At 38.6% G+C, this 25,016-nt stretch overlaps 1 protein-coding gene across 17 annotated transcripts in view; it reads right to left on the minus strand.

Annotated features, from left to right (window-relative positions):
* LDB3 (LIM domain binding 3) overlaps positions 1-25,016 on the minus strand; it is a 128,704-nt gene that overhangs the window by 59,101 nt on the left and 44,587 nt on the right. For 12 of the 17 annotated variants that reach the window (XM_054831675.1, XM_054831667.1, XM_054831676.1 and 9 more), the window contains exons 4-5: positions 13,601-13,676; positions 6,138-6,544 (exon numbers count right to left, since the gene is read on the minus strand). In XM_054831675.1, coding sequence (XP_054687650.1) covers positions 6,138-6,544; positions 13,601-13,676 — 483 coding nt within the window. Of the gene's footprint in view, positions 1-1,369; positions 1,393-6,137; positions 6,545-13,600; positions 13,677-25,016 lie in introns of all 17 variants that reach the window. The other 5 variants (XM_054831677.1, XM_054831671.1, XM_054831679.1 and 2 more) reach the window with 1 other exon arrangement.

The following is a 25,016-nucleotide window of genomic DNA, read 5'->3' on the forward strand; positions in this document are numbered from 1 at the left end:
CACAATCAATTACAAAAATAAAAAGCTAGCAACCTTAGGACAGCCTAAACTTCCCTAGCGGTAGCAGCAGGAGTGATTTAGGCTTTCACTTGTGGTATTTGAAGAGTTTCAGTGACGTCTTTCGAGAGGTTTTAGTCACATTACACATGACATGGCAAAACTTTCACCGTAGTTAACAGGATTCCCATAAAAAAAACAGAAAAGGGTACAGATTTTCAACTGCAGAGTTTTCTTTATAACTCTGGAAGTAAACAGAAGCTATTAGTGCTTGTAAGGGGTGCTGTGCTCTAGGACCGAGTGGCAGAGGTAAGACCCTAGAGACAGCTGGAGCACCTCTGCAAAATGAATGGCATTTTTCTACCAACCTGGGAAAGGATCAGAAAAAATAAATCCCAAACTGAGTAAGATTAAAAATACTCCTATAATGTGACTTCTGCTTTCTAAGACAATTGTAACAGAATAATTATCAATGTAAATTGGCTAGAGTTTTGTCACTCCAAAGGAGCTACATCATTTGCATGACATTACACCCACACCTCATTAAAATCAACAGAGAATGCCGGATCAGTGTAAATTGTATGCACTAAATATTATTTCAACTTCATGTATGCTACTACTTCTTACCTTCTCTTGTCAGTTTAAATTTGACATTCAACTAATAGCATTATTTGTTTTGTGCTGAATTTAACCCAGTCTCTCCAGAAATTTCTGGACAACATTGAGTTCAGAGAGAGAAAAATTTAGAGACAATCCTCTGCCCTTAGAAAACTAAAGATCAAGGCTGAGGATTCTGTGAACTTCCCTAAATAAAGCAGATCAATCACATTTTCAAATCAATAGTTGCTTCTTGTTTGGACAATATGATTACTAAGGTAAATTAGTTTTTAGATCTTTTCCATATCAGTATCTCAGACCAACCTAAATAGGAATTTTAGTGGATTAGGACTTTGGAAATTAATTTAATGCTGAGGCTAAAAACACATCACTAATAACGCACCAAAACAGGCTCAGATAAGGCTCCCCAAATCCTGAAGGCATGAAGACTACTTAAAGAGTTAGGAGGAATTAAACCCGGACTGTAGAGACAAAAAGGTCTGAAAGCATTTGCAAGAACTGAGCAAGCTCAGGCGCCAACTCCATTTGCAGCATTAGAACATCACCAAGAAATGCTGAACACGTGGTGGGAGCAGCACCACTGGACACCAGTAGCAGCCCATGACGCTTGCCATACCAGTAACATTTTTTAAAAAATACTTCCACTTGCAGGCAGACACAGCAGGAACACAAGGGATCATGCTACTCCAGAAAGCAAATCATCACACATACAGCGTAACACAAATACTTGGCACTACATAGAAGTGATACTAACTTGGCAGCGGTGTTGGTTATGACCTAAAAGAAGAGAAAGAGAACAAATAACATCAAAACCAACTGAACAGAAAAAGTCAATAGTTTTTAGAGTGCAAAGGGCAAAAGGTATTTACAAAAGCTCACTAAAGCTTTTTTCAGACCCTCTACAAATAAGAACACAAAGTAAATGTATGCCTGAAAACCCCAACGTGATTAAGAAAGGGAAAAACGTAGGGATTATAGTTGATCCACTAGGACTTAGTAGGGTACCATGGCATTTTGGCTGACCCTTGAGCATGATTTCATTGCTGTGCATCCCTAAAAGTACTATTATCGAAGTGTATGGGGGGAGGGAGCGGAGGGAAGAAAGAAGCATTTGCAGAGTCTATTCTCATCTGAAAATAGCAAATGAGTGGTAGAGATTATATTCTTCCCTCAGATACTAAACATTCAGGGATGAAGTCTGTTCTCCTCAGGCCGCCCTCGGAGTTGGTATTGCAAGACTGATTTTTTGGTCTTTTACATGCTGGAGAATATTCAAAGAATATACTGGTAGATATTTTAAATCTAAAACTAAGGAAAATGCCTTTGTATTTCACAAACTATTTGCCTAAATCTGACTGTACCTATGTTGTGCCAACAGTGGTGTAAGCCAATTAATTTCAGAATAGTCATTCCTAATTTATTCCATGTGAAATGAAGCAAGTCCATGCATTATGTGGTTTTTTTCGATAGCCATGTCAGGATATTTTATTCCATCAGGTATGCACACATATGAAAAAACATATGTTCATGCTACATCCTGCTTCACTGCATAAACAAGAAGTGACAGTGGCTTGTACAGCAATTCCAAAGAAACACAATACAAAACTCAGCATAGGCTTTGCGCAGGCCAGAGCTGGGAGCGATGAAGAGGTAGCATGCTCAGAGTGTAATATTATATTATTTGCTCATAACTCTTTCTATTGGTTGCACAAATAGCATTAATGGGCTGCGACATTTATTTTAACTTAGTCTTTTCAAAGCTTCGAATACCTATATTTTGCTCTTATATTCTTGGATGAAGAGCAATTCATTGTATTTTGTGCAAAATAAAAAGGAAGAGAGTCCAGGATCAGTTAGTAAACGTTTCTTCTTATTTAGCTGCACAGAATGCTTTTGACAAGAACTGGGCACTGAAACTTCCAACTTGCTGCTCTAACATGTCTGGGTCTGGGACTGATACAAATACTGGACAGCAATGTTACACTGTTAGAGTGACATTCAAAGTGGATTTCTCTCCTTCTGCTTTTACCTCGCAGAACCTTTGATATTACATCTTCTTTTTACATACAGTCCTTTTTCATTGGCTCACCCAGGTGCCTTTTTCATGACCAAAACCACTCAAATGAGCCAAAGCTGCGGTACAGGCTTTGCACTTCTGCATCTCCATGGAAAAGCAATCACAGATCACCTTCTGCAGTCACTGTTCTTCAGGCTCTTGGATTCGAGAATATTCTTTTAACTTTAAAACCCCTACGTTAAGCCAAATATATCAGTCCGTTACAGGAACCAGTAGAGATATATTAGGAACAAGCTGTAGCCTGTAAGCTCATCAGTGATCCTATGTCCATTTTAGGTATGTGCAGGACAGCTGGGCACTCATTTACAACGAAACGTAGTGTAATAGTATCATTTTCTGAAGTGGACTCAGATGCCTGCTTTAATCTTCTAATCCAGACCTCTGCCTTGAACATAAAATAATATTTTAAAGGCAGAACTACTGTCCCTAAAATACACCTTAATTAGAGGAACCACTTGTTTGCCTATAAAAATATGTTCAAAGATAAAAGTCATTATGTGCACACACTAAGAACAGCTAACAGCCACATGTCGCAGTAAAGATTTTTTGCATGTGAAGAGGCTACTATAGCTTCCCTCGAAAAGAGTAAAGTTTTACTTCTCCTTATGTTTAGTATGTTAGTATGTGATGAGAAAATTCTCTCCCATTCAGAGCCACACATTATTTTAGCTTGAGTCTAAATACGGACATGTATGAAACACCCAACTTGCGGCTCACAGAGGTCACACAGTAAGAAGCTCGTAACCCAAGCCACCTGGCACGTACTTGTGGGACAGGTATTTACTGCCCTTGACCTACAATGTGAAAAATAACTTACTCTGGAATGAAAAAGAACCACATGTTACAAGCTATGACTCACTCTTCATATTTATTAATACTCCCCTTTCCAGAGCTTTCAGCACATCAAGTTCCACACTCTTAACAGGCCACCTCTATTTTTCACCCTGGGCCAGGGTGATAAAGCTTTAATGTAAAAGGGTATCAGAGAAACAGATGCTTCGTTATTCTTCACAGATCAAGAACATAATCTCAAAATTAATTTTAGCTTTCTGATAGGATTTTCCAAAGGGTTTAGCTAAACCTCTAACAGCAATTCACACAATTATGTATAAATGATTTGGTGAAAAGGACACCAAATTGAAATATGAAACATACCTTAAAATCTACCCCCAAACCTGAATTTTCTTAGAGCTTTTACCATACTGCTAAGTACGTGTTCATGAATGCATAATAAATGCATGGTTTTGGAGCACCATAATTTCACAATCTTTCCACAGTGTCTCATGTTGTACTTTATGATAAGAATGTCCACAACAAAGTCCAGAGCTGATTTTGCAGAGCTCACAGTGCTTTCCTTCCGTACTCTTCACGTATATATCCACAATGAGACTGAGATTATCATGGATGACACCAAGTCCCAAGGCAGGTACAGGTTCCATGTTAGTCTCCTCAGAGCAGTAGGAAAGATGCCTCTCACTTCATAGTTACACTCAGGCAGGAGTGGGAACGACGGGATTACTGGACTCCAAATTTTCTCTGCATGTAAGCAGAGATGTACAATTCACTAAATCTCTGAGGATTACCTGAAAAGACACATGGACTTAGTAGCTTTGGGCTCTTTCATCTTTTCAGATTGTTCCTGGGCTCCTGGATAAAGGCTGAATTTTTTTAACATTTAGATGATTTCTCTTAAATTTTCTTATTTGTTCATCAGTGCTACAGATATTACAGGTAGATAGACAGCAATTCCCTAAAATTTTCTTCAAACTAAAAAAAAAAAAAACCTCCGATGGTTATTCTAAGGTAGAACCTTGCTTTGCAATTCAGTGCACTGCCATAGGCGTGCACTAACGTGTACATATAAAGGAGACATAAAACATGGCAAAGCAGCAGAGTGAAGACAGTGAGGTGTTTTCTGCAGGTACACCTTTTCTGCACCCCATCACTGCTGTATTATGTAGTCATATCACAGTGCCCTCTGGAATCAACAGAATGGTTCCCATTGACTTCAGTGAGTGATGGGTGCAGCTGTCTTGTAATTTTGCTAACAAAGAACTAGCCAGAATGCTGAGCCATCCAAAATACAGCCCCTTCAGCCTCACCCTTGCAGATGTTAAGGAGGGTTCTGAAGACAGTGGGAGAAGGATAGTGAGATATCCCAGGAAACTCTGCACATTGAAATCAGACAAGGATTAGTTTTCCTCAAGAAAACTGTAAATTAAGAGAGAAGCATTCTGAGGTTTATTTTGCTGATCTTGCTTACTAACTGAAACTATTTTATTTTAAACACTAATTGCCTGCCTTAATTATCCAGTATGAGAAAGGCGGATAGGATTTTTTCAGATAAGTTAATTAGGATCGTTAATGCTGAGCGCTCAAAAGAGTTATAATGAATCATCTAAACTGCTTGAATCATCTAGAACACGTATATATGCTCTTTTATAAGGATAAAATATCCTTACTTTGCTACAACTTAACCCCCTTGGTTTTACTCTTGCAAAGAGCTTCTGCAATGGGATATAAAGTACTTGAAAATATGCATTTGCTATCAGACCTTGAGTGGATTGTCTGAATTTTCTGTTTTTCCTCATACAGCCAGGTCCCTAGTCTCAAAAGTATACTTTTTCCCATATTCATAATAAGACATTTATCTTCATTTTAAATAAACACAAATAAATAAATTAGAGATTTGTTTGCAAATTACAACATGAAGGCAGAAAATTTATGAAAACCCGTTTCTCATTGCTTTTTCTCATGTATTGTAGTCCAAGCTCCTCACTTCACAAACCTACAAACAGTTCATCAGCGATACAGTAACAGTGAAAACCTTGACAGCATGGGATCAAACCATCTGGGTAGTATCTAGAGATCATTCCTTGTTCTATACAAGTTAAGAGCAGAGCTAATGGATGTGAGATAGACAATGTTCAAACCAGAGGATTCAAAATATTGCAGTTTTGACTTATTTTGCACAGGAAAGCCAATACATTAAGGCAGGAATTACAGCAGGACACTCCAGTAGACTAGCATGTCAGATTTGCTGGCCAAAGCAATTCGTCTTTAGGAAAGTACCACGGATCAGCTCTGTTTTATAGCAGCTTCTATAATGGCCGGCAGGGATCCCTGGTTCTATGAGACTACATGCATTGGTTTAAATGGCTAAATGCCAGAACCCCGAGGTGATCACAGTCACTTCAGTCATACTGTTCTTCCTCATGCTCTGGTGACTACTGCCAATCCATATTGCAATTCAGATACCAAAGACCAAGAGTTATTCTGTAATGGCATGGTGTGTACGTTTTGGGGGTACTGGAAAACTTAATGATTATTCCAGACCTTAATCATGATTACTAGACAAATGCACAATAGGGTAGGTACTATTACATTCATTTTTCAACAAATTCATTACATATTGAAATATTAAATATTTTACCATGGTACCTACCCTCTAGGAAGTCCACCTTCCGAAGCCCTTCGGTTGAGACTTAATTTATGCATCTCAGCCATTTCCCTTAGAGTCTCTGCTGAGTAAAGGCCAATAGGGTTGTTATACTGCCTTGCAGGGCTCAGCTGGTGTAAAGGACTATTGCCATCAGTCAATACAGGGCTTAGTTTTGAACCTAGATTACTCTTTGCAGGTGAAATATCAGGAGTCACAGACTGAGAGGACATGGAAGATCTAACTGTGGTAGTCTTTAAGTAGGAAGAGCTATTTGAAAAGCTGATCTCTTGCTTGTTGATGTAGCCTGAAAACGTTCCATTGGCTGCTAAAATACTACCCATGGGCCCAGTCGCTGTGTTAGTTAGAGGACTGAAGGTTGTTCTGTTGCCATTGATTTCCCAAGCAGGTTCCTGTAGTAGCAAACATGCAGGCCAAGAAAAGAAAAAAAAAGAAAAGAGCAATCATAGAACACATGCAAAAATAACATATCTGCAATTACTGCTTTCTAAACATATCGATAAACTTGCAATAAATAGATTGGGCCCAAAGCATCCAACCTTTCAGGGAAGATTTTCAAAGAAATGCATTGTTTCAAAATAAGGGAAGCAAAACATACTCAAGCATTTTTTTACTGGGTTTTAGTTGACATCAACAAATGAAGCTTAACATTAAAAGAGCGTTTGCTACTAGTCAACCTCATAGCAATAATTCTATATAAAGATGACAGTATCCATTAATTTCTAGGATAATTAAGAAATCTTAAAAAAATGTCTTGAGGTCAGAATCATTTGAGATAAAATACAAACATAAAAGTCAATGCCATTATTATAAAAACATAATGATTCTATACCGCACCATTCTATTTTCCATGAGTACACTTCAAGTTATTGAAGCCCACGCATTGCATTGCTTTCGTAGGCTCTGGTTCATGCTAATGAGGCCATGCAGCATGGTTAGCAGATGCACCAACAGGACTCAAGAACGGGTACTGCTCGTCAGATAGGATGCCTCTATTCTCATCATTTCTGCATCATTTCCACTGGAAGGAATGTGTGCCTGAGTATGTAGACGATGAGTGTATGATCTTACAGTCATGTCCCAGATAATATTCCTAACTAGGACAGCAGGATGTATTGTCTTAGTCAAAGTCACAGTAATCTCGCCACAACAGCTATACCCACAGAGGTCTGTGCTGGTGCTCAGATTAGAAATATTCCACCGAAACCTCATCCTGGAAAAATGCAGTACTGTGCTTCAGTTTCACAAATGATTTTCTATTAATGCAGCTTACATGAAGCCAAAATAAAAGGTAATATAAAAAAAAAAGAAAAATACTGCTTTTTCAGCAACACAATACTGGAAATAAGTTGTTGCATAAGTTCTGAGGAAGTTCCATGTAAAACTTCCGTGCTCATGTTGCCTAAAACAGCCTGTCACTGCTTCAAGCTCATTCTGATGCAATACCACTTAAATCCCTAGGACCGGAGGGGACTCAGCACTTTGTGGGAAGCACAGAGCACCCTTAGGGTTAAATTGCCTCATTTCCTTCCAGCTACTGGCAGTGTATAGTGACGACAGCTCTATACTTTTTTGAAGTCTGCCTACCTGCAGTATGGACAATTTTATGAGAGAGGAATACAAACTTCACTTTCAGGTGGGCATTTTATAATTTTACTCTCAGTTTTCTCATTCTTTAACTTCTAAAGGCTCAGTGACTGGAACATGAATAGCAAGACTCTAATATTGATTTTTAATATGTCTTTAATGTTTGCCTTTTGAACCTAGCATCCTGAGTGCTGGAACTCATTAGCACATGTTTAAAAATGATGAATTTTATACTTTAGAAAGCTGTTTTACTCTTCACTTTTGTTTGTCTGTAATTATGTGCTTTGGATAAAAAAAATCTATAGCTGAGGTACCCAACAAACTATTTGAATGCTTGGCAATTTACAGATCTCTCTAGGGCCATAATATCAATTTGTAGTTTATCTCAGAAGCTCCTGGCTCCAGCCTAACTCGGGCTACATTGCTTTTCCTACCAAAGAAGGATCACTGCAACCTCTGCCTCTGGACCTAGATACACTGCAGCCACAACTGGTACCCAGATGCCGCAATGCTGACAGTGAAGAGGCCCCCAGTAATGCTGGCAGCATGCTGCAGTCCAGCTCTGGGGGACAGGGACAGGCAGGGGACATTATCCTGAGAAGGGATGGAGCCCACAGTCTGCCCTCAGTGAAGGCCAGTACAAGAGCAGGTGGTGGCCCGCTGTGACATTTTGCCTCATGTGGGCTGGCACTGCTTCAGTTGCCATCTTTAGCATCTTACACATATCTCCCCCACAGCCTTGCATGAAACATAGGTCTGAGAATAATTTGGCCTCTGATTTTCTACTTTTGCCAGTATTGGTTATCATTAACGTCATTTACTGATTTTGATACTAACGTTCACTAGAAAGACAAATATTTTATATTCTCCTCTTGGATTTTTCTATATTGCATATTTAAGTTTAGGGAGATTACATCTGAAAAATCAAGATAATATGGCCTGATTAATTAAAATTGATTGCAAAAAACCCCTGAAGGTCTAAGGATATAATTAATCATAACATTAAATACATTTAAGACATTTTTGAACCAAAAATATAAGGCAAATAAAATGAACTGAGAACATTTTTCTTAGTAATAAACAGGAAGAGCTTTTAGCTGGCATTAATAGCTGCCTGAGGCTGTAGAAATAGATAATCCTTAAAGCGTTTTTCAGACGAGGCCTTTTTAAATGAATACATTTGAATTACATACTTCAGTCATTATACCCTGACACAGAAAACAGCACCAACCAACCTTTAAGTGACCTACTGCAGAGTTCCAAGTATCATTAAACAAACAGAAAACAGGGATTCTCATTAAAAATGTGTTGTAAAAGAGGCACAAATGCACAAGGCCATGTTCATAAAGTCAGTCACCACTTGTGCAAATGAAGTTTACATGCTAGCAGAGAGGGACAAAACAAATATTTAAAAAAAAATACAGAGGCAATAGAGAAGAAAAAGGATATGCCAGAGTTGTATTTGTTTGTTACCCTGAAATCTTTGTGGCTTTTATCTAAGTTAACTGGGGGTTTCCCTTCTAAACCCCATAATAAAAGGACATGCAAGGAGATCTGATTATAAAGTATCAGTTTCAACTGCTAATGAAAGAAATGCCAGATGTTTCCTTAATTCTAATGCATTTTCATAATTTTGGTATGTTATGCCTAACAGTAGGCAAAGGGAAAATTATAGGGCTGCCATAAAAAATGATGGTTGATGATTTTGCTCACCTTTATGACATGAATGGTGTTTAGGTTTCACTCCTCAAACAATTTATAGCTGGAGTACCAGCATGCTGGTAACCCAACACTAGAATTCCTAGGAACCCAGCAGTGCCAGGTTAGCATTCTCCATTTTGAGTTAATATTCACGGTAGTTTCAAGGTATTTGTTTTCCCCTTGTTCGGTGGGAAAGGGATGAAACAAGAAGTGTCTAAGAGAGCAGCTGTATAATGTCTTCCACGGAATTACTGCCCAATAATCAGCTTATTTAGCTCTCTGCTTTTGTGATTGACAAAGAATCTCTCATTCAGTTTATTCCCAGTAGGATATTTTAAATTTTTTTTTTCCTCCAGTTCAGTGGCAAAAACAGATCAATGCAGCATTTCTGAAACCATTTCTGAATGTGAATGTCACATTTCTAATACTGAGCAGCAGCATGGCTTTTAGCATTACATCACATGAAATGCAGCCAACAGTAACAAATGTTCCCCTGTTCCCCATCTCTCTCATCCCATTCTGTCCCACGGTCTCTGCGGCTGGAAAAGCATGCGACCATTTCCAGCTCTGCGAGTCTGATGCTACCCTTCGGCCGCCCAGAAGAGGAGGCTCTGACACTGAGCAATGGGCTTCTTCCCTCCAGAAAGATGCTGCGATCCTGCAGCAATCCCTTGCTATGAGGGGCAAACTGCGTTTTAATTTCCCAGTGTGATGTCAGTGAATGAGCTTAAAACTCATAAATATAGGAGTCTCAAACATTTGGGAATAGAAGGAAGCTATGAATCAGCTCAATTGCCATTATTATGCTTTTCTTTATAAATATTCAATTTCCATGAAAGGCAAACGCTCTTTCTTAAATATCAGAGAAGTGAGAAACAAATTTATATTGGAAGACACAATACCAGTTTTTCAGGTCCTCTTCCTCTGACAGCCCATGTTCTATTTATCTATTGCAATGACCGTACAGTATTTATTCACCTTCTGCACTTCTGAGAGAACAATTTTAACACTATACTAATGAATTTGACCTCTCAACATACCCAAGGAGCAGCTGTTGCTTTAAACTTTTTATAGAAAGAAGGAAATGGAGGCACCATGGCATTAAATGACTCTGCTCAGAGACATCCAACAAACAGCTTTTGGCTCAGCCAGCTCTTCCATCCTATGCTTTACTTAAAAAGTCAATCATCTCTTCATCTATCTTCTCTCAACCACACAGGTTCCCAAATTTGGCAGGAAACAAACCATAACCATTATGAGATCCTCAGTAGGACTCTGAAATAAGTGTGTTCAGTACTGTTTCATAAAGAGGACAACACACAGTGATATTATTAAAATTAAAGAGGCTGTCTTAATATCTTTATGCAAAAGGACAAATGGTAAAGCTATGCTTAAGCCTTAAAGCTTCAGCCTGAACCTTTTGAACTGCACTGAGCTGAATCTTCACCTGTGTTGTGCCCCTCTGAAAAGCTGCAGGAGCTCACTGACTGATGATGGCTTAGTTTCAATCCCTGGACTCAAGCTTACTCTCCTTGTTATCTGAATGCTTTCAGCATTAGTTATGCCTTTTCTTCCATCTATGTCGCACCTGTGCAAAAGACTTGACTAAATCTTTTGACTAAATGAAAAAGATTTGACTAAACTAAATTAAAATTGTTTCAGGTTTGAGATTAATGTCAGATAAGGAAATAGTGAAACTGCAAATTAGTGGAACTTTTATTTCCAATAATAGCCCTACAGCTCAGTTGACGCCACATTATGGTTGCAGAACCTGTATCATCTATGACATTTATCAGCTCAAGAGAGTCAGGAGAGAATGTATGTTACTTGGGGAAAGTAGAAAAATTTCTGTTGTGGTGAAGAACTCTGGGGCTTTTATACCTTCCTTACATCTTTGTAAAAGAATGTATGCTTATTTTTCTAAAACACAAAAACCCATGACCATAGCAGTCAAAGAAGAAATACATGCTGGAAAATTAGTGGAAGCTGCAATCAGATCAGCAATAATGTAGAAGAGAATTTATGGTTTAAACTAGACACTGAACTTGCACATGCAGACTTTTTAGCTAACATTGCCATGCCTTAACCTTGACTCAGGGAAAGGTAAGAAAAACTTCTCCTGATGTTGAGGACAACACTGTCATGACTGTCTTGTAATGTAGTTTTTTGCTGTTTTTTGAAATGCAATCAAATTCATTTCATGTGAACCATCAAGCATTGTCAAGCAGGGATGTGGAGGCGATATCTTCTGCCTATGTGTCACAGAGTTCTTCATTTCTACAGTGATACTGTTACTAGAAATAATAGAGGGACAAGCAAAGAAACCTTGGTTTTTAAAGTATATTTACTGTAACATTCCTTATTGCAACATCCCCATGCCACTGTTTGTATCAGTATAGACTTTTTATTCTGGATTTTGAGACTTCTCCAACAGTTCAATGCCTTCATTGCTTTCCAGACCACCCTCAGAGAAGATTTTTTCTTCAGTTAAAACTAGTATTGTCTACTAGTGTATAGTAGTGACACAAACGCCCCTCCTCTTGACCTGCAAAGGGCCCCTCACTGTAGCACTCTACTGCTGCCTGTTACCCCCTGGTCAAACACCCTACACCTAAGACACCTTTCTGAATATTGCTAGATACCCTGTTTCCACCATTCCTTCTCTTGGATGCCACCCTTTTCCTCCAGAAAGGTTCCAGTAAATCTCTTTTCCAGCTGCAAGTACTGCCTGTAGCCCATTCAGAACAGGCTGCCTCCAAGAGCTCCTATGAACTTTTCCTAAGCACTGGTGCACAGAATGCTCAAGTGTGAGACAACATGGTCCTGAGAAACAGTTGAGTCCTTTGATCCTCATCTCTCTCCAAAGGGTTAAGATAGGGAATGTAAAGTGACTTTATAGCTTTCACGCCAAAGGTGCTTTCAGGACCTTTAAAAAAACCTACAGTGCATGGACTTAACTTTTCTATAGGGTAGATAGTTAAGAAAAATGTTTTGTGTGGTAAACAGCATGAATACCTATGGTGGTAACTTTAAAATTGACACTTGCCAGGGAAGAAATGCACCTAATACAGAGTCATGAGAATCTGAGGTATAAAAGCTTTTATGTGCCTGTGGTGGAAGTAGGCGAATTTGTCATACCTGCACAGGTGCTACTGAGGGTCCCCAAAGATAGTTGTCAGTCTTGTGTTGGTGAATAACTCGGAAGAGACATGTCTACTTGCTGCCTTGAGAACTAACAGTGCTCTGTGTAGTTCTTGATGGAAAAGAAGTAATCTCTCCCCGCTCCTGTCCCTATTACTTTGCTGGTGCAGTCAAACACCACCCAGTTCCCCATGTATTTTGATCTTCAGTGTTTCTTATTTATACTACGTGCTAGGGATAAAACTGACACTCACAAAAGGGGTAGAGTTGCAGCAATGGAGATTTTAGCTCCTCTCCATTTGTCTAATTAAATGTGTCAGCAATACAAATGTCCTACCCAGTGCTTTAGCCTAAGGATATATACCATCTTTCAGGTATCCTTGCTCCTCAGTTCCTCCAAAGACACAGATGAGGAGTTGCCAGGTACAGTCAGTGAATGCTGTTTATTCTAATATGAACATTAATTTTATGGAAGATGAAGAGCTTTGACAACAGAAACCAAGCCATCCGTTTCCTCTGCCACTTGCTGTTATTCAGGAAATTGACTTATCCTTTTTATTTTTTATTCTCATGTCTTTTGAATAACGTGACAAGAACGCAGTATGATGCAAGCTTTCAAATGCCCTGATGTCCTCTTTCCAAATCAGTGTCTTTTCAGTTATAATCAAGATTTGGATACACTGAGGCACAGTCTAATGGTTTTTCCCCAAGAATCTACAAAAGTAAATGTATATTTTAAGAAGCTTTGGTAGCCTCTTGCAGCCTAGATGAAAACAAACTGCTCAGAATGGGTTAGACCAGATGACATCAGAGGATAGCGGGATGCTTTGGTTCCGCTAATCAGAAATTAACAAGACACAAATCACTAATATATTGCATTGTGGCAGTTTTGCTGCCTGTGCATTCATTCAAAGTTTACTTATTTAGGGTGGGCAAAAGCTATGTCCTCTAGTAGGTATTTACCTTCACTGCGGTAAATAAGAATATTAACTTTGGCTGAGGAGAAATGTATCACATACCTTCTGGTGGGGAATTACAGCTCTGGGAGAGTCAATTCTGGGCGCTGTGGTTGAAACTGGCACTGGACGTTTAGATCTGGGGACAAAAAAAAAAAAGAAAGATTAGCAATGTGGACTCCTATTTTTCAGCTCTAATTTCATGCAAAAATGCTGCTTTATCAGGAGCGAAAGCTAAGCATAGCCTCATAGCCTAGACTTTTTCTAGTGATCATCATGCTTTTTCTACACCCTCATTTAAAAAGGTCTTAAATGTGAGAAAAAGTTTTATATGGTTTCTGTGAATGATGAAAAGCCACCAGTTACAGAAGCAGCGTCTGACTTGGGAAATCATCTGTTTTCCTCTACCTTGTGACAAATGGCGTTTTCAGAGATGCCAGTCAGCCACAGCTAGATAAATTCAGGTTTGGGCAGCACTCTGGAAAAAGGGACTTAGAAGTGTCTTAAAATGCAGAGGCTAAACTTTGGTACTGAGGCCCCTCCAGGTCAACTGTTCAAAAGATTATTACTTGATAGCTTAAACAATACAGCAACTGCCGTAAGTGAAACCTCTCTGCAGGAAGAAACATGGGCTTCATTTCAGACAATTTAGTTTCAAAAGGAGCAGATCACTACTGAGTGAACCACACTCCACTCTAAATGCCTGCCTTTCACCTGTATTTGACAAATATATGTATGTGATCATTTAAAAGAGCAACAATAATTCCCACTAAAATGCTTTCAAAACACTCAATTTGCCCTTTCCTTGGAACATAACAAAGAAAGCACAGTGACGAATGCTCTAGGATGCTCAGGTGAGTGAAGGTGTATTTGTGTTGTGAGAACCTGCATAGCACTGAACACCCCCTTGAAATCTTTCCAGTACATATGGGATCACCAGAGAAAATGAAATGAAAAATGTACAAATATTTAAAAGAATCTGAATTATACAATAGCCTATTGCCAACCTACAGATCAGGATTATGCCTGGAATTCTCATCTTTGTAAAGTACATTTCTAAAATTAGGACAGGTACAAAAATGAAACGAAACTAGGTAAAACCATACAAATCAAGCAGAAATGACTGAGACATTTGGAACTGTTTGCTTTAGAGAGGAGATGAATAAGGGAAGACATTACAGAGACTTAGAAAATAACGAATGGTAGGAAAAGGGAAATAAAGCTATGTTCCTGAACATTAAATGAAATTGAAAAGACAACACATATAAAACTGATAAAGGCAAACATTTTTTCCTAGAGTACTTGATTAACCTGAGGTGAAACTCATTGTTACAAGACATCATTGAGACTATGAGAACAGCAGGATATCAGAAAGGATTAGATATTTATACTTACAACAAAATCCCCAACAGCTGCTTTAGACTGGATAAAAATAAGTAACCGTACAGATTCTCATTTTTCATGGCACAACTTAAAAGACTGACAGTGGAAGACCTTCTGTGTCAGGCTCATTATTTCCTTATTGAGGGCTGTGTTGCACCTTCCTCTGAAATACCTACCAGTGGCATCTATCAGAGTCAGAAAGCTGAGCTAAACAAAAACTGGGCTCATCCATAGTGGTAATCCTTGCATTAATATCTGGCTTCACACTGAGCTGTGTATTTAGCTTTAGCTGCCACACATAAAATATTTCCATAAGCAGGAGTAAACAAACAAACAAAAAGAAAACCTAGGAAAAAGGAGTAATCCTTACAGGAACTGGAAGATTTCCATATGGAAGATATGGAAATTATTCTCCTTTGAGAGCTGAAAACAAAGACTATGTAATAGATGCCTACCTCATGAGGAGATACTATGAAAATAAACAGTTTGAGGAGACAATGAAAACTGGCATTTTGTTAAACAATAGATAATTAACCTGTGAAATTAACTGACATAACATATTCCTGAAACAAGAGGCTAGAAAATTATAAAAGGCACTAATGTCAATACTCACAGTTGGAATTTATCTGAGAAATATATACCTTCAAGTTCCAAGAACAAGAGCTAATCACTAACTGCCTAGAACAAACTACTCAGAAGAGTTACTGACTGATTTTCCCTCTGAAGTGAGTGCTGTATCCTTCTTCCAGCCATTTCAGCTTAAAAAGAGAAACAATAAATCATATTTATGAGGCATACACATGTATCATGAAAGACAGCAAAAGAGAGAGAAAGCAAAAAAATCAGCTGCAGCCCAGAACACAGAGTTGCTGAAAATCGATTGCGACAATTTAGGAATAGACAGAGATTTAGGGGGAGATTCTGATCCTCCTTCTATTGGTGTCATTTCTGGGTACACCCAGTTATTTCTGTGAAGTTATGTGGGGGGGCCGGGGCAGAGCAGACACTCAGTGTCCCCTCTGCTTTGTTCACTGACCATGAATTTTAGTGCCAAAGCTGCTCAGCACCGTAAACATTGTTTGTCACGTACAGAGGTAGAGCAAACAACCACATGCTGCGTGTTTGATACATAACAGGAAAATATTTGTATTTCAGCAAAGGAATTTATTTACCAGGCTACTCCATCACTTCTGTTGTTTATTGTATGTCTGTTTTTCCTCGTTCATTACCCGACCACAGAAGATGCTGTTAAAAACCCGTATTCCTTCCACATTACTGATAAGCTACATCTGTCATTCACAGTGCTATCCAACCAAGACTTTCATTTTACTGACTTTGAGGTTTCAAGATGTTACTTTAAAACAACAACATTCCTACATAACTCTGCCCTGGATGTTTATAGCTTTGATATTTAAAAAGAGAGTGATGAGGCTTGCTAGATTTAGCAGACACTTGCACCAGAGAAAAGGGCAGAAGAGGTGAAGTCAATTTGTGGAATGAAAGTGTATGCACTTACAGAATAAAGTGATTATTTACATAAGAGCTATTACTCCTCAGGAAAAAAACATCTGCAAGTTCAGGACATTTTTTCCCTCCCTCTTTTGCTAAATGAATCAAATCCTGCAGCAAAACAAGTTTGCTTTTCAAATGATGATGGTGCTGTTGCAAACGTGTGTGTCCAGGTTTACATTTTAATCTACGGATTGCAAAATTATTTTATTCCAAAAATACTACTTGCTTAGTAGGGCTATGAGGAGGATGAAAGTCCAAATTTCACAAATGACTGTGACAATTTTACATTTGATGTTGAAATGTTCCATCAAGATTGTTTTTCTGAAGCAATTAATTTGATTTTGACTTTTAGACATTTTGTTCTGTATTTTCCAAGTTAAAAATGAAAACAAACCCCTCATTTCAAAATGAAAACTCAAAACAGTTGTAATGATGACCAAATACATCATTCCGGTATTTTTTTAATTCTCCTTTCCACAGATACACCTCCGCTCTCCCTCTGCACTGGTTCTCTTTCTTAACTTAATGAAGTTCAAAACCAAAATGGATGTCATTTTGCAAAGCAGTTCAATTTTGATAACACTGCTGATATAGCTGTCAAAATTTCTACTTGTTCCCACCTATCTAAATATATCTTTAATTGAAGAGCACTTGACTTCAGTCCCAGTATGTGTGCACTCACAACAAAGGTTCATTAGGAGTCAACTGCATTAAGAGGAGCTGCCTGCCTAAGGAAGGGCTGCAAAAGAGTTCTGTGATGCACTATCACATGTTTAACCCATGTCCTCAGGGGAGCACAATACTGTACTTGCAGAGAGGTGACATATTCCAACAGAGAGTAGCTCTTTTTCATCTTCATGGGACTTTTTTATATTTCGTATCTTCACCACTCAGTATCTATCTTCTCTTTTCTAATTCTCATGACAGCTAAAAGCAACATTTCTTTTAAGCTTTTGCTTTAATTTTATTACATGTGAGCGGTTATTTATACCTTTTTGAGCATCTTAATAATTACATTTTAATATCTCAGCCACCAGAAAATGAAAAAGGGTCAAGTGCATGGAAAGGCAATAAAACAGATTAGATTAGGGTTAGAAATGCTTAGAAAACATTTTACATACTTTACCTATCACCTAATTGAAATGGAGTCATTCTGGAGTGGAGCAGGTCAGCACATGACAGGATGCAAAACAACAGAGCACGTAGAACTGGGCTTCTGGTGATGCATCCCTTTTAATGCAATAATATTCCTGACAATTTGGCAGGGGCAGGAAGAGACATAATAGGGACAGACTAAGTATTACTCATAGTTATCACTTTGAGGTGTACATTTAATAAGTGCTAAGACCAGTAGTAATGTGTCAGTTAAATCTTCACCTAAATAGCCAATTAAGTAGCCAAACAGAAGCTTCTTCTTTCCAAATCTTACAGAGAAAACTTGAGTCTTGTGATACCATAGTTTGATTCTCTAAGCCCTGCCTGGGACATCAGCAAACAGTCTTAGTGACTCCAACGAGAATCACAAAGACAAAACCCTGAACATTTCACAGTACTTCAGATATAACTGTGATCACTTTAGGGCTAGGATGAGACCTACTTTCCTCTCTCAGGATATCATCTGTGCCTGCAATAAAATTGAAAAGTATTTCCATCAGCAGTTTTGCTCTCTGTATATCAATGGCAAATGCAAATATTAGCATTTGGCTGGATGACTGATTTGTTAATTATTTCCCTGCATTGTGCTGCACTCAGATTGCAAGACAGGCAATTACACTTTCCAGACCTGATGTTCATACCCACAGCAATATATGGGCAAAAACTTCTTAGGCATAAATGGCACCAACCTAAAGGGAAGTTGCTATCTGAAAAAAATCTGTGAACTAGAACTTGTTTGGCAGTATGCAATACCCTTTTTCCTTTACAAGGGATCTGAGTCAGGGGCAGCCACAAACATTATGGAATAGAAAGGGAAAGGAAAAGGGAAGCAGCCTTGGACAGTTTTGTGGAAGGAAGGGAACTGGAGAGAGTATGCGTAAATCTGAGATTTTTGAAAAGGAGTATGTATTAAAAAATGTTGGAGTAGCAAATTCTACTGTCCTGGTCTCTCTCTGACCCTTTCTACTGCTGAGGCATCTGCACAGTGCCTGTTACATCTTCTTTACACTCCCCTTCTTTCCTGCTATGCAAAATCCCTTCTTTCTTGAACTGCCCCACATTCTGCCCTCCAGCCTATTCCCTCCTGAGCAGAGCAATTGGCTACCGATGCCTCCATCTCCTCTTAGATGACTGGGCACCAGCCCTAAAATTTCTCCATCCCAGCAGCTCCTATGGGCGAATGGGGAGGCTGTGCCAGTATCCCTGCAGCTCTGCTCTGTGTGTGACCACTCTCCAATGAGTACTAAGTAGGGATGCTGACACTCAGCCAATGCACATAGCAAGCTTTACAGTTAACCTCCATGGAGCACGGACACCTTTTTGTCAGGCAGGTTTTTTTCTTGCTGTCCTCTTCCTGCTGTCTTTGCACTACTTTTAAACCATTTCCAAACCTTTTCTCCTTATCACTACCGAAAAGTCAGGTAATCCGTAAAGAAATGTGGGTTCATCCCCAGGAAATTTCATCCAGTTATAGAACTTGTTTATGCTGTCATGGATTGAATTTACATGTGACGTGTATTGTCATCAACACTGTTGAAAAAATACAATACTTGATGTCACATCCATAACTTTGTTTCTAACTAATCAGTTGATCATAAGAATTTGAAAATGAGCTTGCTTTAATGCTGCATTACCAAACAGATCACTCAGTTATACAGTGATTTACTATACTTGCAAAACTTTGTTGACATCACTATATTATCATTCAAATCTCTCTCACAGCTAAGTTGCTTTGTTTTAACCTCAAATATGGTATTTTACTAGTTTTGCTTGAGACCATTCATCCACAGATTATAATCGCGATGCTGCTTACATGAGTTTTTAATGTTAACCCAATCCAAATTCACATTTGACTTCACATTTCATTACAGGAGTTTTGCCCAGCTTTTCTAGTAATCCATACTAACTCAATTCACGAATAAAATACATTCTAACTAGGCTGAAACAGGATTCTATTGGAGGGAGAATATGGGTTCTTTTCACTTCCTACTTCTCATTTACATGTTTTCTATGGCTATTACTGATCAGATTAAAGCGTCACATGTTCCTCTCAAAGCTTGCTTTAAAATAACAGCAGAAACATTAGGATGAACAGAAGTGGTACTTTCAGCACAGTGTAGGCAATCCCACAACACTTCAAATACTCCAAAATATATAAGCAGGTATTGAGTATAAATAGGAAGCCACTATCCTCACCTCAACAAGAAATCGGCTATATGCAGAATTTGGATTGCCTAGCTATAGAGAATGGAGTTACAGAATCAAAAGTGAGAGGCTGAAATACAATCAAAATTATTAAAAAGGGATCAAACCTTAATGGTATATAACCTTCAGATATAGTGTCTCACTTGAAATCTCTAAATTCAGCATAGTTATTTATTATTAATGATTTCATTATTATATTGATTATTTATAATTACTGAGAAATGTTAAGAAGAAATCTATTTAAGGTAGACATACAAATAATAAAATAATTTGTCAGCTTAAGAAAAGCAGAAAAAAACCATTTGGGTTAGGAAAGGATCTAATAGTGTAGAGCAAAAAATTAGCTATTCATAATAAAGAGCAGAAGCAGCACTGAATAGAGATTCCGTGCTTGTATGTAGCCTACCATATCCTGGTCTTGAGAGGTGACTCAACTCTCCCCAGTAAAGATAATAAATAATTTTGAAGAATCAAGCATCAAAAATATTTATGTCAGTTCTTTAGCTGAAAAATATCCAAAGTGAACCATAGTGATTTCCGCTGTTTAATTTTCCCCTGCCATGCAGGTAGCATACCTGAGACATAAGACTACCCCCATTCAAGTATGATCAGGTTCCACTGCAGTCCCACAACTCTTGGCTTCTTAATGGCTTCCTTAAGGGTGAAAGTCACCAAGGTGCAGATTTCAGAGGAGCACTGGGGACTGCTGTAGAGCATCACGCTAAAGAGCCAGCTCTAGAATCAGGGAATCACAGCCAAACTTCAAAGATACGATGATTCACAAAAGAATAATACAAAGCTTTGTAGCTGCCTTCTGTTGACGTAGAAGTGTTGTCCAAATCCAAACAGATTTCTAATACTATGCAGATGAAGTCTATTTTCCCCCTTGCCACTCAACATTTTCTAAAAGCAAAAGCCTAACCCAGGATACTTTGAACACCCGGACCACAGGTTACTTTCTTTAGTTTCCTGAAGCTATCAATGAAGCATATTTACTTAGCTGATCTTCCTGTAATTCCTCTTACTTGGGATGTGGAACTCACAGTGTGCCACGTGGCTTTTAGAGCATTTCTAATTGATGTATATGGGAGAGAAAAATTAGTGAACATGGATAATTAGCTCTTAACTACAGTCCGCCTCATTTAGGCCTTCACTTTTTCTGTTTCTAAGCTAAAACACTTCAATGAGCTTTCCATTAATCCTGTATCTGAGAGACTTTGTCTGGAAACATAACTCCATGTCTTAAGACTGCTAAGTCAAGAAAGTTAGCCAGGACTTGTCAAAATAATTTGTTTCCTTTTGAGGTACTCAAGTATTGTTTGAATTTGTCATTACAGGAATGCAGAAACATGACAGGGCCAGCCTGTACCCAGTGCTCAGTATTGCCAGGCCGCAACAGACACCAGCCACGGAGAGCACAGGCACGAAGAGGTGGCCAGCCCCTGAAGGTGCCAGACAGCCAGGGAAAACAGACCTTGGTCTATCTCTGCTCTTGCGGTAAGAAACAATGGGGCCACCGATGATTAGGATCTTTGTGAAAAAGAATGAGGCCTGGCAGCTTTTATAGTGGCTGCTGGGCAAGAAACACCACAGTAAAAAGGATCCAAAGGAAATTACGAACCTCACATGCACAAATAAAACAAAACAAGATTGATCTAGTAAATCCTTAGTATTTTATCTGATTGAACAATTCCTCATTCCACTTCTTAAAAATACTATATCAGCTATTCCAATTAGCTTCAAGTGTGTAATTTACATTTTGACATGATGATACTTAAGCTAATCAATGTTAATCAATAAGAAAAGGTCTCAGCCCTAATACAATGCAACCTTCCTATCTAACGTAACAATTAGGGTAACTTATCAACTACTTCATGGCGGAATGCAACCAGTTTGTCTGAAAGATTACAACTGTCATGTGTATTTAGTAAGTTGTGTCAGCCCTCTGACTCTGGGGAGGTGTGCCTGTGATACCCATCTTGACCTTTCCATGGCGAGTGCAATATAATATGTGGAAGGATTCGTATGGAGATTATCTTTAGCTTATCCAGAGAATATTTGTCAGACAAATAAAATTAAGATTTTTAACCTCACCTCTAAGCTGGTATTTGGAGGGGGGAAAAAAAAAGTGATGTGCACTCTGAGAACAGTTCTGATCTTTAAGTAGAATCTTCTCGTAATGAAAACTTCATTGCCCTTTAACGCCTTGGCATATATCCACAGTTTCCAGGCTCTTTTCTAAAACTAACAAGGACACTTTATGCAGTGAGTGTAAATAGCAGTCCACTCAATTAAACTGCTCATGTAAGGAATATATTTATATTTATTGCAGTGACTGACATTGATATTTTATTTCATTTTCCATGGAAAAAGCTGTTCATTAATTTTAACAGCATTAAATGTTACTACTCAAAGACAGTAACTCACAGCCCTGTCCAGATGCTAGCCTGACATCTATTAACAAATCCTACTGTCCTTGCATACCTGTGTACAGACACAATTGGGTATGCAACGCGATCCACCTCCATTTCACAAGGAGTGAGGGAGGACCACCTCTCTCAGCTCACAGTAACACATGGTAACTTCCTTAACACACCAGTAGGACATATCTTTTTTTAATGCTTTGAGTGCACAGCATCATCAGAAGTTTGGGGAGGAAACCTTGGCTATTGGATGCAGATGGCTGTCACAAGTTCTAGAGTCACATGTGTAAGCAAAATAAATTAACTAGCATTACATGCCACATTCACCATTAGTATTCCTCTCCTTTTTCTACTAATCTGCTTAAAATTTTGAATATATACACATTGTGATTCAGTAAAGCACATAAGCAGCTGCTTGATTACTCTGCTTTTCTTATCTCTCCAAAGTAGATTGCATAATACCTCTCCTGAGTGCAGGTACATGCAGTTACCTACTAAGGTACTCCCTGAGTGAATTGTGGAGGGCTCCAACACAGACTGTCACAGAGCTCAGTACTTGGCCCAGTCTAGATCATAATTATTCCAGTGAACATCACATGGAATATCTAACATTGCACCAGCTTGAATTTATGTATGTCTGATATTTAGCCAGTATTTTCCTAATTTAACCTTTAAATCCTGCTGAGAATCATATTGGCATATTTACACATAATTTCTGTAGAACTCAAAGGAACAGATTAAAGGACAAGTCTTCGTTTTTTAATTTTTTCTTTTTATACTCTTATTTGATTTTTTTAAAGTATCATCTGATTTTGGGCTATATTTCTATGGCAATATGAACATATTTGTATTTGAAAATATGATAAGTGTCCATCATTTCTTGTGAAATGTTATCAAATGCCAATGGCACATTTTGTCAACACTTCAGGCTGAGTTGTTAAATGCTGTGTTCTGACAGGAGGCAAGTCCTTAATCCAGTCTGACATGCTCACAACCATCTCACTTCTGCTTTCGGTAATTCAGAGATCCTTACTGGAGTCTTGATGTACTCCTTGTTCCCTAAACTGCTAGCTATTGAGTCCCAGGTGGGACTCCTGAGTTTAAGAGGGTTGCTGCAGCCTCATCCAAGGAGGAGTCATTTGGTACTGTGCAATCAACTTCCATAGTTTTAAGACTGCAGTCAGAAAGGCAGGAACAACCAGGAAAAACTGTCACTCCAAGAATGGATTTCAGGAGATATATTCACAATGCTGAACACGAACACTAGCAAATTATCACTAGCATTAGTGTTCCTTTCAAAACAAACCCAACTCATTCACATGGGCTCAGATGCTACCTCTAGTATGTAAGCAGTCCTTGAGTGAAAACATCATTAGTCTGATGAATGTCACTGAATCATTCAAAAGAAGGGAAAAAAAATCCAAATCCATATTTTCATTTTCTGTTTGTTTTTACTAATCATGTCCTACAATGCTTTTAGGAAATGTTTCTACAGAATAGTCTGAGTACCACTATTTCAGGCTGTGCTTTCATCAGTATTGTTTATATAGTTTGAACTTACTTTTAAACTGGGATAGATACCCCCTTCTAATTTTTCTGAAAATAAATGCAGCCTAAATCTGGTTCTGATTTAAAATGTGCCCATCAGCAGACCTAAAACATGCACAGAAGTGGTTACTATTCACAGCTTCAGACAAAAGCAAGCCGTTTACAGTAACCACTGAATTGCCCTTGCTTGCAGTTTGCTGTCACCACATGCTTTATTTATAGTAGGCCTGAAATAAATACTGCAGGATCAGCCATCTTTTGGTACTGCACAAAAAAGGAAAGCTATTAAATATTTACCATAAGGCTCTCGTAGCTTTGCCTCTCACACTTTCCCTTTCACTAGAGAAAAAGACTATTTAGCTCATGAGTTTCCAGCAAAAGACAGTCAATTGCGACTGGAAGTGAACGGTAGCATCATTGGCATGTCCTGGTAGGGGGAGGTTGTGTCAATGCACCCAGGTCACAGAAAGCCTGCACCTCCCCTGCTCCTCTAGCAGCACAGGGTGATGCCAAGGTAGGAGTCTTAGAGAGTCACAGGAATGTTTGTGCCAGCAGAATGAGGGCACACTCATGTTACAGCACTTTCCAAAACTAAGCCAGTACATTTGGTGAATCCTTTCCAAGGAGGCTGATCAGATTCCTTAAGATCAAATGAATGTTGTGGATGCTCCAGTGAAACGTGTTGATAAATAATACTGCACTCTCATGCATTGCATTTACTGTGAATTTAAAAAAGAAACCCATTTGTATGAAATAAAAATAGATTTTGCATGCACTTTGTTTTTCACATGTGAACTGAATACATGTGAACTGTAGGACAATAAGCTGATGGCCTGTGGGACAGCCAGCCAGTTACAGATGAACTTTGACTGCCCCAGAACTTAAAATGCCTGGGGGCAGCTGTGTAGCTCAAGTAACTTATTAGAAACTGATACTGAAAAATGACTGAGAACTAAACTCCAGTAGGTCAGAAAAAGATTAAAAGCAAAGCAATGTCTTTTTCCACCACAACCCAGGTCATTATAGAGTACGATCACAGCCTTCCATTGCATTGTCTAGCAGAACTAGCACCAATCCCCCCGCAGTACACCTAGAGTAATAAAGATTTCTAAGGAACAAGTGACAAATTTATCAGGGAGTTTAGAGAAGGAAACTGTTACAAAAAACTTCATATCCACAAATTCCTGAACCTCTAATGGGATATCTACATGACTGAAACATGGAGAATTTATCTCACGCCAGCTCCGCACACT

The sequence above is a fragment of the Grus americana genome, chromosome 7 (assembly GCF_028858705.1).
Source record: "Grus americana isolate bGruAme1 chromosome 7, bGruAme1.mat, whole genome shotgun sequence".
NCBI classification, from domain to species: Eukaryota; Metazoa; Chordata; class Aves; order Gruiformes; family Gruidae; genus Grus; species Grus americana.